The sequence below is a fragment of the Leucoraja erinacea genome, chromosome 14 (genome assembly GCF_028641065.1).
Source record: "Leucoraja erinacea ecotype New England chromosome 14, Leri_hhj_1, whole genome shotgun sequence".
NCBI lineage: Eukaryota > Metazoa > Chordata > Chondrichthyes > Rajiformes > Rajidae > Leucoraja > Leucoraja erinaceus.
In genome coordinates this window covers 13,894,705-13,909,479 of record NC_073390.1, presented here as the reverse complement: position 1 = coordinate 13,909,479, position 14,775 = coordinate 13,894,705, and the positions used below count along the sequence as shown (strand labels likewise).

At 41.9% G+C, this 14,775-nt stretch overlaps 1 protein-coding gene across 3 annotated transcripts in view; it reads left to right on the top strand.

Annotated features, from left to right (window-relative positions):
* The window catches only part of rasa2 (RAS p21 protein activator 2), a 148,767-nt gene that overhangs the window by 131,250 nt on the left and 2,742 nt on the right, over positions 1–14,775 (top strand). For all 3 annotated transcript variants that reach the window (XM_055645651.1, XM_055645652.1, XM_055645653.1), the window contains exons 20-22: positions 2,071–2,153; positions 6,199–6,416; positions 9,267–9,370. In XM_055645651.1, coding sequence (XP_055501626.1) covers positions 2,071–2,153; positions 6,199–6,416; positions 9,267–9,370 — 405 coding nt within the window. The remainder of the gene's footprint in view (positions 1–2,070; positions 2,154–6,198; positions 6,417–9,266; positions 9,371–14,775) is intronic.

Below are 14,775 nucleotides of genomic sequence, written 5' to 3'. Positions count from 1 at the left end.
GTCTCCAATGAGGTACATGGGAGGACAGGACCGCATTCCAGCTAGTGAGAGGGCGGTTCAGTTGCCTGGTAACGGCTGGGAAAAAACTGTCCCTGAATCTGGAGGCATACATTTAAACTATTGTATCTCTTGCCTGATGGGCGAGGGGAGAGAGGGAGTGTCTGGGTTCAGATTGGTCCTTGATTATGCTGGTGGCCCTGTCAAGACAGCGTGAAGTGTAAATAGAGTCAATGGAAAGGAGGTTGGTTTGTGTGATAGTCTGGGCTATGTCTACAACAATCTGTAATTTTGTGCGATTTTGAATGAAGCTGTTCCCAAACTATGTTGCGAAGCATCCCAATAAAATGCTTTCGCGGTGCATTTTGACGGTTGTTGGTGACATGCCAATCTTCCTAAGCCTTCTAAGGAAGTTGAGGTATTGGTGTGCTCTCTTGGCCATTGCTTTAATGTGGCTGGTCCAGGACAAATTGCTGGTGATATTTATTCCTAAGAACTTGAAGCCTTTGACCATTTCCACTTCAGAACCATCAATGTATACCGGGGGGGGGGGTGTGTACTGCTTCGCTTCCTGAAATCAATCATAATCTCCTTTGTCTTGCTGACTTTGAGGGAGAGGTTGTTGTTTGGCATCAAGTTACAAGGTTCTCAATCTCCTTCCTGTACTCTGTCTCATTTTTATTTGATATCCGGCCCACATCGTTGGTGTCATCTGCAAACTTGTAAACAGTTAGATTGATATTTGGCTTCACAGTCATGAGTGTATAAGGAGTGTACTAGGGGGCTGAGAACACATCCTGGTAGGGTGCCAGTGTTGAGGATTATCACATAGAGGATGATTTGTCACCTATTACTGCTTGTTGGTCAGGAAGTCAAGGATCTAGTTGCAGAGGGGATTGCTGACTCTCAAGTTCCATGAGTTTGCAGATGAGCTTGTTTGGGATAATAGTATTGAAAGCAGAGCTGTAGTCTATCATCTATGAATGGAAAATTATCCTTCCAAGAAAATTGCATTTGGTATCATTTTTTGAGAATGAGTCATTATTCTTTTGCATGCATCCTCTTATCACCAATTGGAGACTGGTATGGCAGATGGAGGAGTATTGATTTAATCAGCTGAGGCAGAGTGATAAGGGCCTGTCCCACTTGGCGGTCTTTCGCGCGCCATTTAAGCGACCTGCTAGGGTGTGGGTAGCGCGGAGACGGGCGCATGGAGTGGTGTGGAGGAGAGTATGGAGTGGCGTGGAGGAGTGTGGACTTCGTCCTGCACGAAATTCTCACGCACCACCGGCCTGTCGCGTAACTGTCAGCTGTAAAATCTGATTGTAAACTAGGAAACAAATGTTGGCTTTGATGTTTTCTCTGAAGCCTTTATCTGACAGCTGATGTAATGTACTTTTAAAATGAAATAGACCTGCAATCACTACAATTATTAACTGAATCTGCATGTATTAACTCACCAGTATATTGATCTAAATGTTAAGCATTAAGGTACGGGAAATATGCAAACTATCAATCATTGCAACATCTGCCTGTAAATAAGAGGTGCTTTCGCAGCAATCTTGCTCTGAAAAATACTGCCATAATTATTCCTATTTGGTGATTACTGTAGTTTTACTGGTTACCTAATTCTCATTGAATGAAATCTTATTGAAAAAGCACAAGTATTCTGAGGCCATATTTCCTAACACTATTAGCCACTGAAGTATTTTTGAAAAATAATCATTGATATAATGTAGGAAATGGCAATTAAATGATACACACAGTAGACCCCAGTAATGGCCAAGTAATTTGTTTTTAGATACTTTTGAAATCGTTACATGGAATATTTTTTCATTTAAGAGAGCAAGGCAGAACTTTGGTTTAATATCTCACCTGAGAATAGTATGGTGTTCCCTTGCTACGCTTAAATGTTTTAGCTAAAATCTATAGAGCAGGGCATGAACACACCACCTTCTTTCTCTGAAGTGAGCAAGCAGAAGCTGAACCACAGCTCGTATACAACAGTTTATGACTTTTTTCAAGATACTAGGGGGTGAATCTTAACCACATGTGTTGAATCTGTTTGTACAGGTAAAGAGTCCCTCTACAGCATTCTGATTAAGAACATTATTGCAGTCGAGAAACTTGAAGAAAGGTGCTTTAACAGAAAAAATGTAAGTGACAATTACATTCTAAATTAACTTGTGGAAGTACATCTGATTAAACAATGTTTTGGTTTTCTTAAATATATATATATATATATAAATATATATATATATATATATATATATATCTATATATCTATATATCTATATATATATATATATATATATATATACACATAGACAAAATGCTGGAAACATCACAGCAGGATGTGCAAGTCCTAAATTTTCTGTCAGCTATTCAGCAATGGGCGGTTGACTGCCGAGTTGCTGAACTTCACGTGGAGAGTTCAGAGTAGGAACACGGCTTTAGGCGAACTGCACCGTTCTTGTCTTGTGGATTCAACAAACAATGCCGAGCTAGCACATCTAGTCTTTGGCTCTTGGAATGAATGGGTGGGACTGCTTGCATTAGCTCTTCATTATTAGAAATATGTTTAGGAATGTATGTTAAAGTATATTGGAGTGTTCAACCTTTTCTGAGTTTTTCAAACCTTTTTGAGTGGGTGGAGCCGGCTTTATGTTTGAATGTAGAAACGTAGAAAATAGGTGCAGGAGAAGGTCATTCGGCCCTTCGAGCCAGCACCGCCATACAATATGATCATGGCTGATCATCCAAAATCAGTATCACGTTCCTGCTTTTTTCCCATTTGCCTTGAATCCTTTAGCCCCAAGATCTAAATCTCTTGAAAACATCCAGTGAATTGGCCTCCACTGCCTTCTGTGGCAGAGAATTCCACAGATTCACAACTCTCTGGGTGAAAAGATTTTTTCCTGATCTCAGTCCTAAAATACCTACCCCTTATTCTTAAACTGTGACCCCTGGTTCTGGACTCCCCCAACGTGGGGGACATTTTTCCTGCATCTAGCCTGTACAATCGCTTAATGTCTGGAACAGTGCATCTTGTCCATATGTGGAATGGAGTATGGTCGTGGGATTTGGGCTTTTTTGTTAGGAATTACAGACAATGAAATGGACAGCATTAGTTCCCAGTTCTGTTTGCTTAATATACAGTGCATTGAGAAAGTATTCAGGCCCCTTCACTTTTTCCACATTTTGTTAGATTACAGCCTTATTCTAAAATTGATTACATTCATTTTTTTGATCATCAAACTACACACAATACCTCATAATATAAAAGCAAAAACAGGTGTTTAGTAATTTTTGCAAAATAATTAAAAAGAAATAACTGAAATATCACATTTACGTAAGTATTCAGACCCTTTGCTGTGACTCTCAAAATTGAGCTTCGGTGCATCCTGTTTCCATCGATTATCCTTGAGATGTATCTCCAACTTGATTGGAGTCCACAAGTGGTAAATTAAATTGATTGTACGTGATTTGGAAAGGCACACACCTGTCTATATAAAGTCCCACAGTTGACAGTGCATGTCAGAGCAAAAAACAAGCTATGAAGACAAAGGAATTGTCTGTAGACCTCCGAGACAGGATTGTGTTGAGACACAGATCTAGGGAAGGGTATAAAACATTTTCTGCAGCATTGCAGGTCCCGAAGAGCACAGTGGCCTCCGTCATTCTTAAATAGAAAACTTGTAACCACCAGGACTCTTCATAGAGCTGGCCGCCTGGCCAAACTGAGCAATCGGGGGAGAAGGACCTTGGTCAGGGAGGTGACCAAGAACCCGATGGTCACTCTGACAGAGCTCCAGAGTTCCTCTGTGGAAATGGGAGAAACTTCCAGAAGAACAACTATATCTGCAGCACTCCACCAATCAGGCCTTTATTGTAGAGTGGCCAGACAGAAGCCACTCCTCAGTAAAAGGCACATGACAGCCCGCTTGGAGTTTGCCAAAAGGCACCTAAACAAGATTCCCTGGCCTGATGAAACCAAGATTGAACTCTTTGGCCTGAATGCCAAGTGTCACGTCTGGAGGAAACCAGGCACCGCTCAACACCTGGCCAATACCATACCTACGGTGAAGCATGGTGGTGGCAGCATCATGCTGTGGGAATGTTTTTCAGCGGCAGGAACTGGGAGACTAGTCAGGATCGAGGGAAAGGTGAACGGAGCAAAGTACAGAGAGATCCTTGATGAAAACCTGCTCCAGAGCGTTCAGGACCTCAGACTGGGGCAGAGGTTCACCTTCCAACAAGACAACGACCCTATGCACACAGCCAAGACAATGCAAGAGTGGCTTTGTGACAAGTCTGTGAATGTCTGTAAGGGGCCCAGCCAGAGCCCGGACTTGAACCCGATCGAATATCTCTGGAGGGACCTGAAAATAGCTGTGCATCGACACTCCCCATCCAACCTGACAGAGCTTGAGAGGATCTGCAGAGAAGAATGGGAGAAATTACCCAAATACAGGTGTGCCAAACTTGTAGCGTCATACCCAAGAAGACTTGAGGTTGTAATCACTGCCAAATGTGCCTCAATAAAGTACTGAGTAAAGGGTCTGAATACTTATGTAAATGTGTTATTTCAGTTATTTATTTTTAATTATTTTGCAAAAATTTCTAAACACCTGTTTTCGCTTTTTTATTGTTGGCTATTGTGTGTAGATTGCTGATAAAAAAAATGAATTTAATCCATTTTAGAATAAGGCTGTAACGTAACAAAATGTGGAAAAAGTGAAGGGGTCTGAATACTTTCTCAATGCACTGTACTTTGATTACTTGGACAACCATACCAAACCAAGACTTTGCTTTGGTAGACATTGCTTTGACAAACCTTCACTTTCTGCACTTTATCTTGTATTATTTTATTAGAATGTTAGAATAATGATAAAATCCATTTAAGAATGATCCTTCACTAAATGGAATATGTCTACAAGATGAATTGTGTCAGATTATGGGGGGGGGGGGGGATTTAATAGGAGGGGCAACTTTTTTACACAAATTATCCGATTTGCGTTTCCCTCTGCTTTTGAAACATCACCGTTTATAGCAAATTACCTATTTTTATTTTTTCTCTTAAATTGTACCATTATGCCATAGAAATTAATTTAATCGATGGCAATATTTTGAAAATGTTTCTACATTCATCCCAGGTGTGTGTCAATGTTGAGATCATCCTTAAATTTGAAAGTGGTGGCAGTTTTCTCAATGTGCTGGGGTCTGTGTGTTGAAAGATTTTTGTAGTGCTGTTAGGTGGGGGGGGTTCCAGGATTTTAATCAAGCTATGAAAATCAAATATTTGCAAGTTAGGATTGCGTGAGAGAGGAATCTTTTATCAATCTGACCATGCATGATCACAAGGTTGGGAGGTACAGTTGAGAAGGTTTTGGTGAGTTATTTTGTGCATCTTGCAACTGCAATCATGTTGCACTTGTGGTTGGGTAAGAATTGACAAACGGGCAGCTTTGCAGAAAGTGTCAAATTCTTGAATGTCAGCGATGCTGCACTCATCAAGCAAGGAGTACTGCAATCTTCTGTAATCTGCCAATTGGTGTTAAGGAGGTGGATCTGTTCTCTTGAAGATGGCAGGAATGTTACTTACCATTTATCAGTCTGAGTCTGGATATTGCCCAGTTTATGCTCAGCACAAATAATGAATATCAATATCTGAGGAGCTGGCAAGGGAGGTGTACCACCGTTGACAAAAGGAAAGTACGTATTTGCTGTTATTTTCAACTTTGCTTGCAGTTATCTTCTGTGATTATTTGTGTCCCATCACTGGGGAGATATCACTGTTCACGTCTCCAGTCTGATCAACCCTCATCCTTTGATAAAAGTAAGCTAACATCTGAATATTGTTGAAGTTATGTCTGGTCCTTTCCCCAAACCTGAAAACCTTGCTACTAAGTGTTCTACAGTAAAGTTTTGAGCATGGGATGCTTTCAATTAATCCACACACAGTTATTGTCTAACCCTTGTATTAAAACATTTTTCTGCATTTGATTCCTCTTATAAAATACAATTTAAAGTTGCTTACTTCTAGTGAGAATTCACTTTGGTTAAATTCAATAGAAAATTAACTCATTGCATTCAGAAGCAGTGCAGATTTCATTATGAGTTGTCCTTGCTTCAGCCATTTTGAATCAAAGACTGAAAGCTGTTTTGCTTAACGGTAAACATTTGGATTTTTGTTTATAGATGTTTCAAATCCTCAGTGTGGACAGACCTGAAAGACCACTTTATGTTCAGGGTAGTAACTGTGTAGAAGCTAATGAATGGATTGAGATCATCACCAGGCTAAGCCGTTGCAATCATAAGAGGCTGCGTGTTTACCATCCTTGTGCTTTTTTATCTGGAAGCTGGATGTGCTGCAAAAATACGGATGAGAAAGCAGTTGGATGCACCAGCTGTATTGGGTGAGTCATTATCTTTGAGTAAAAATGGGATTGGCATGCACTTCCTCCATTTCCCACATGTCTGCTGTTTTACCCTCCAGAGAATGAATTCCCCTGATCTTCACCTTTCACCTTATTAATCGCTGCACCCAGCATTTCACACTTTACTATTTCCACCAGCACCTATATGATACCCGCCCACCAACTACGCATTCCCCTTGTCCCCCCAACCCCACTCTGGTTTCTGCAGGGAACACTATCTCTCTGACTCCCTAATCTGTTCACTCCTTCCTGTCCCCTGATACCTTGCCCCTGCAAGCAGTGCATAACTTGTCCTTACACCACCTTCCCACTTGGTTCCACATGACAATTATTCCTCCCTGTCTGTTTTTCATATATCACCTACCAGCTTCTGCCTTTACCTTTCCACTTCCCCTTCCCAACCTAAGCCCCTGTTTGTCACTTTAATTCTTCAAACTTCCTCACCATCTGCCTTGTGCAACTTTTCACCTATCCATGACGTTTAAGGAACAACTTCTCTTCAACAAACAGCAGGGCTGCCAACATTGGGTGAGAGTTGAGAGTGAGAAATTGCGAGGGAGTGCAGTAACCAAGACCGAGGGAGCGTACATTCCTGACATCGAAGCGCTTTCGCATTTTTCAGCTTGAAATTGTGCAATCTGGTGCATACTGTAGCGAGTCTTTTAACTTACACTTGAAACCAACATTTATGCTTTAAATTGGATTAGGTATGAATAAGGTTAGGCTAGATTACATTCTTAATTACATTCCACAGTAGGGCCAGGTTCTGATGAACAGATGCAGCACATGAATGACCTTAGTATATTCATGCATGGAAATCAGATTATAATTCATGCTGTGTGTGTGTATATGCGTGTGTGTGTGTGTATATATATATATATATGTGTGTATATACATATACACACATTTACATATACATTTACATACATATACATGTAGAGAGAGAGAGAGAGAGAGAGAGAGAAAGGCAAGAGGAGTCGGACTTCCATTATTGTTCTGCACAAATAAATTAATCAACCTTACCCTTTGACTATAGAAACAAGACAAAAATAATGCCACATATTCGACCAAGTTTATGGTTCAATTAAATTAAGATATATATGGAAAACATATATATGGAAACAGGTCCTTCATCCCACCAAGTTCACACTGACCAGCAATCTGCCATACAGGCCATTTGGACTGTAAACTCCTATCTCACCAGGGACTAACTTTACTGAACGTTTTTCCTTCCGCCCACAATATTTAATATGTAAAAGAATATGTGATTGTGTGTACAGTTTGTTTGGTTGTTTGTTTGTTTGTCTTTGCACAAAGTCCGCGAGCATTGCCACTTTTCATTTCACTGCACATCTCGTATGTGTATGTGACGAAAAAACTTGACTTGACTTGACCAGGTCTGTCCGACACACCAGGGGCAATTTACAGAAGCCAATTAAGTTTGCACTTCTTTCGGATGTGGGAGAAACTGGAATATCCGGAGAAAACCTATGTAGTCATAGGGAGAATGTACAAATTCTGTACAGACAGCACCCGTAGTCAGGATCCAATCTGGCTCTGTGGTGCTGTAAGGCAGCAATTCTACCGCTGTGCCCCAAGCTACCCTATTAAATTATTTTTTCTGTAATATATTTATTATGGTGTCACGTCAATAAAGATGAGCACATGATTTTGATTTCTGCGCTTAGTTGGATAACACACATCTCCAGTCACTGTGTTTTACATCTATATGGCTGATTTTCAACCTCTTCAGCCTGAATGTCTCGACCCGAAACATCACCCATTCTTTCTCTCCAGAGATACTGCCTGTCCTGCTGAGTTATTCCAGCTTTTTGTGTCTATCATCAGTTTAAACCTTCCCATGCAGTTCCTTCTTACACTCTTTGTAAGCGAAACAGGTCCTATTCTCATAATATTATTCACCTCCAGGGGAGGGGAGGGTCAGTGACCCGGGGGTCGGGCATCGAGCAGAGCCTTAGCCCGAGATTCATCCACGCGGCTCCGGAGACGGCACCGACACCCCCACTCACCCGCTCCGCTCCTGGCCAGGGTTAGAACTCCATGGGGTGTGGACAGAGCGGTCGATTGACACCGAGCCGCCAGAGGTGAGGGTGGGAGGTGTGAGCGATGCCTCAGGGGTCGGTGCTGGGACCACTGCCATGTTGCACCTATCACAACATCTGCACGGGAATGTGTAGTTTAGATTAAAGTCTAATCATCCCACGGGCTGGATTCGACCTTTCACGGTTGACAGCCCTGGTTTAAACCAATGCCTTGAATCACATATCTCGGGGGAAAAAGACTATACATTCACCTTATATATTCATCTCATGTTTTTTACTCACCTTTAAAACAACTTTTGCTTTATTATTAATTTGTGACTATTTTTTAATATTTTTTTGGGCGTGAGAAATTCTGTGATCAGCGTGAGACCGTGAAAATTTCATGAAATGCGTGATTCTCACGCTCAATGTGTGAGAGTTGGCAGCCCTAAACCAGGCATCCTAAGGCCTACCAATCCCATCATTTAGTTCAGTGATTACAGATAATTCTGGTATTGCCATTACATTTCTTGACTTTTGTGCCTTTGCTCCAATATCACCCCTTTGCTTTGTATTAACAAATATTTTTCATTGTATTCTCTCACTTTTCACACAGTTGCAAATGTTTTTTTTTGTTCTTTTCTTCACTCCCAATTTCTCCCTACTTAAAAAAAAGTTTTCTTTATATTAATTTGAATTGCTTGAATTGATGGCCATTTTCAAGATTTTATATATTAAAAGTTCACCTCTGATAACTATTTAATACAGTTGGTTATTTTGCCTTTAGAGGTTCTCCAGCAAATATTCAGCTGGCCATAGACTGTGACCGTGAAGCTGAAAGAATATTTTCATTATTCCAAGCCAACCTGCCCAGGCTGCAGAAAATGGAAGGTAAGCCTCCAGGGTTCTCTGGTAAAATGAATTTGCTATTTCTGTTATATCAGTTTTTTTAAAGTGTACATGTAAAATTGAAATAAACACATAATCATAGTCATACGGCACGGAAGCGGGCCCTTAAGCCAACTCATCCATGCCAACCAAGATGCCCCATCTAAGCTGGTCACAATAGCCTGCGTTTGATCCATATCCCTCTAAACCTTTCCTATCCATGTGCCAGTGCAAATGTCTTCTAAATGTTGTTAATGTACCTGCCTTAACTACTTCCTCTGGCCGCTCATTCCATATATCCTCCACTCTCTGAAAAAGTTGCCTCTCAAGTTCCTAGTAAATCTTTCTCCTCTCATCTAAAACCTGTGCTTTCTAGTTCTTAGATAGACACAAAATGCTGGAGAAACTCAGCGGGACAGGCAGCATCTCTGGAGAGAAGGAATGAGTGACGTTTTGAGTCGAGACCCTTCTTCAGACAGATGTCTGGGGAGTGAGCTGGACAGAGATAAAATGTAGTCGGACAGTAAGACTGATGGGAGAACTAGAACGGGGGAGGGGATGAAGAGAGAGGAAAAGCAAGGGTCATTTGACGTTAGAGAAGTCGATGTTTATACCGCTGGGGTGTTACTTACCCAAGCGAAATATGAGGTGCTGTTCCTCCAATTTGTGCTGGGCTTCACTCTGACAATGGAGGAGGCTCAGGACGGAAAGGTCAGATGGGAATGGGAGTGGGGTGGGGGGGGGGGGGGGGGCAACCGGGAGATCAGGTAGGTTAAGGCAGACTTGGTGGAGGTGTACAGCGAATCAATCGCCGAGCCTGCGCTTGGTCTTGCTAATGTACAGAAGTTGGCACCTGGAACAGCGGATACATTAGATGGGGTTGGAGGAGGTGCAAGTGAACCTCTGCCTCACCTGAAAAGACTGTTGGAGTCCTTGGATGGAGTCGAGGGGGGAGGTAAAGGGACTGGTGTTGCATCTCCTGCAGTAGCAGGGCAAAGTACCTGGGGAGGGGGTGGTTTGGTGGGAAGGGACAAATTTTCTAGTTCTTTCTAGTTCGTCATTTCTCTACCCTGGCAAAATGATTCTGGGGAATCAACCTATCTATTTCCCTCATATATACATATATATATAGATATATATATCTATATATATATATCTACATTATCACCTCGGCCTCCTGGGCTGCACGGAATGAGTCTGCCCAACTTCTCCCTGTAGCTCAGATCCTCATAAATCTTCTCTGTATTCTTTCCAGTTTAGACAATAGACAATAGGTGCAGGAGTAGGCCATTCAGCCCTTCAAGCCAGCACCGCCTTCAATTTGATCATGGCTGATCATCCACAATCAGTACCCCGTTCCTGCCTTCTCCCCATATCTGTCTAGCTCTTGAAATCATCCAGAGAATCAGCTTCCACCGCCCTCCAGGCAGAGAATTCCACGGACTCACAACTCTCTGTGTGAAAATGTTTTTCCTCATCTCCGTTCTAAATGCCTTACCCTTATTCTTAAACTGTGGCCCCTGGTTCTGGACTCCCCCAACATCAGGAACATGTTTCCTGCCTCCAACATGTCCAAACCTTTAATAACCTTATATGTTTCAATAAGATATCCTCTCATCCTAAATTTCAGAGTATACAAGCCCAGCCACTCCATTCTATCAACATATGACTGTCCCGCCATCCTGGGAATTAACCTGGTGAACCTGCGCCGCACTTCCACAATAGCAAGAATGTCCTTCCTCAAATTGCGACACCAAAACTGCACACAATACTCCAGGTGTTTTTCTCACGAGGGCCCTGCATAACTGCAGAAGGACCTCTTTGCTCCTATACTCAACTCCTCTTGTTATGAAGGCCAACACTTATTCGCTGCCTGCTGTACCTGCATGCTTACTTTCATTGCTTTCCCCCATCCTGTTGTACTTTGCCTTTTCCCAACTTGACTCCATTTATCTAATAACCTGACTTCCTGTTTTTGCCACCAAAGTGGATAACCTCACCTATACAGTGGCTTGCAAAAGTATTCATACCCCTTGAACTTTTCCACATTTTGTCACGTTACAATCACAAACGTAAATGTATTTTATTGGGATTTTATGTGATAGACCAACACAAAGTGGCGCATAATTGTGAAGTGGAAGGAAAATGATACATGGTTTTCAAATTTTTTTACAAATAAAAAACTGAAAAGTGTGGTGTGCAAAAGTATTCAGCCCCCTTTACTCTGATACCTCTAAATAAAATCCAGTGCAACCAATTGCCTTCAGAAGTCACCTAATTAGTAAATAGAGTCCACTTGTGTGTAATCTAATCTTAGTATAAATACAGCTGTTCTGTGAAGGCCTCAGAGGTTTGTTAGAGAACATTAGTGAACAAACAGCATCATGAAGCCCAAGGAACACACCAGACAGGTCAGGGATAAAGCTGTGGAGAAGTTTAAAGCAGGGTTAAGTTTTAAAAAAATATCCCAAGCTTTGAACATCTCACGGAGCACTGTTCAACCCATCATCCGAAAATGGAAAGAGTATGGCACAACTGCAAACCTACCAAGACATGGCCGTTCACCTAAACTGACAGGTCGGGCAAGGAGAGCATTGATCAGAGAAGCAGCCAAGAGGCCCATGGTAACTCTGGAGGAGCTGCTCAGAGATCCACAGGACAACTATTAGTCGTGCACTCCACAAATCGGGCCTTTATGGAAGAGTGGCAAGAAGAAAGCCATTGTTGAAAAAAAGCCATAAGAAGTCCCGTTTGCAGTTTGCCACAAGCCATGTGGGGGACACAGCAAACATGTGGAGGAAGGTGCTCTGGTCAGATGAGACCAAAATTGAAGTTTTTGGCCTAAATGCAAAACGCTATGTGTGGCGGAAAACTAACACTGCACATCACCCTGAACACACCATCCCCACTGTGAAACATGGTGGTAGCAGCATCATGCTGTGGGGATGCTTTTCTTCAGCAGGGACAGGGAAGCTGGTCAGAGTTGATGGGAAGATGGATGGAGCCAAATACAGGGCAATCTTGGAAGAAAACCTGTTAGAGTCTGCAAAAGACTTGAGACTGGGGCGGAGGTTCACCTTCCAGCAGGACAATGACCCTAAACATACAGCCAGAGCTACAATGGAATGGTTTAGATCAAAGCATATTCATGTGTTAGAATGGCCCAGTCAAAGTCCAGACCTAAATCCAATTGAAAATCTCTGGCAAGACTTGAAAATTGCTGTTCACAGACGCTCTCCATCCAATCTGACTGAGCTTGAGCTATTTTGCAAAGAAGAATGGGCAAAAATGTCAGACTCTAGATGTGCAAAGCTGGTAGAGACATCCCCAAAAGACTTGCAGCTGTAATTGCAGCGAAAGGTGGATCTATAAAGTATTGACTCCGGGGGGCTGAATACTTTTGCGCGCCACACTTTTCAGTTTTTTATCATTTTCCTTCCACTTCACAATTATGCACCACTTTGTGTTGGTCTATCACATAAAATCCCAATAAAATACATTTACGTTTGTGGTTGTAACGTGACAAAATGTGGAAAAGTTCAAGGGGTATGAAAACTTTTGCAAGCCACTGTATGCATATTAAACTGCATCTGCTATGCATCTGCCCACTCACCCAACCTGTCCAAGTCACCCTGCATTCTCATAGCATCTTCACAGTTCACACTGCCACCCAGCTTTGTGTCATCTGCAAATTTGCAAATGTTACTTTTAATCCCATCATCTAAATCATTAATGTATATTATAAATAACTGCGGTTCCAGCACCGAGCCTTGCGGTACCCCACCAGTCATTGCCTGACATTCTGAAAGGGACCTGTTAATCCCTACTCTTTGTTTCCTGACTGCCAACCAATTTTCTATCCATGTCAGCACCATACCCCCAATACCATGTGCTCTATTTTTGCCCACTAATATCCTATGTGGGACCTATTCAAATTCTTTCTGAAAGTCCAGGTACACTACATCTACAGGCTCTCCCTTGTCCATTTTCCTAGTTGCATCCTCAAAAAATTCCAGTAGATTAGTCAAGCATGATTTCCCCTTCGTAAATCCATGCTGACTCGAACCGATCCTGCTACTGCTATCCAAATGTGCTGCTATTTCATCTTTTATAATTGGCATCTTCTCCACCAACTATGTCAGGCTCACTGGTCTATAATTCTGTTTTCTCTCTCTGCCTTTCTTAAAAAGTGGGATAACATTAGCTACCCTCCAATCCACATGAACTGATTCTGAATCTGTAGAACATTGAAAAATGATTGGTCACCAATGTGCCTACAATTTCTATAGCCACTTCCTTAAGTACCCTGGGATGCAGACCATCAGGCCCTGGGGATTTATCCACCTTCAGTCCCATCAGTCTACCCAACACCATTTCCTGTCTAATGTGAATTTCCTTCAGTTCCTCCGTCATCCTAGATCCTCTGGCTCCTCATCAGGGAGATTGTTTGTGTCCTCCTTAGTGTAGACGGATCCAAAGTACCTGTTCAATTCGTCTGCCATTTCCTTGTTCCCCACAATAAATTCACCTTTTTTATTCTTCAAGCGTTCAACTTAACTAATGTTTTCCTCTTCACATACCCAAAGAAACATTTACTATCCTCCTTTATATTCTTGGCTAGCTTATCTTCATACCTTATTTTTTCTCTATGTATTGCCTTTTTAGTTATCTTCTGTTGCTCTTTAAAAGTTGTCCAATCCTCTGGCTACCCACTCATCTTTGCTATCTTATACTTCTTCTCCTTTATTTTTTATACTGTCCCTGACTTCCCTTGTCAGCCACAGTCGCCCCTTACACCCCTTGGAGTCTTTCTTCCTCTTTGGTATGAACTGATCCTGCACCTTCTGTATTGTTCCCAGAAATACCTGCCATTGTTGCTCCACTGTCATCCCTGCTACAGTATCATTCCAGTCAACTTTGGCCAGCTCCTCCCTTTCCGTAGTCCACTTTGTTCATACTGACACCTCTGATTTACCCTTCTTCCTCTCAAATTGTAATTGAAACTTATCATATTATGGTCACTATCTCCTAATAAATTAATAGTATCTTTCCTATAGCTGAACCCAATTCCCCACATGCAGCCTCACAAACATCTTGTACAACTTCTCAATTCCCTGATTGATGAAGGCCACCATGCCAAAATCCTCCTTCACCAGCTTATCTACCTGCAATACCACTTTTAGGGAACTATGTATCTACTGCTGATCTCTCAACTCAACACATTTCCCAAGATCCTACCGTTCACTGTGAAGTTCCTACCATGATTTGACTACCCATCTCATACTTAACTGAATTAAACTTCTCTTTCCATTCCTTGTCTAGCTGAGCAAGATCCCGCTGTATTTCTTGATAACTATCTTCACTGTTGGCAAGATCACCTAATTTAGTGCCATCTGCAAACTTACTAC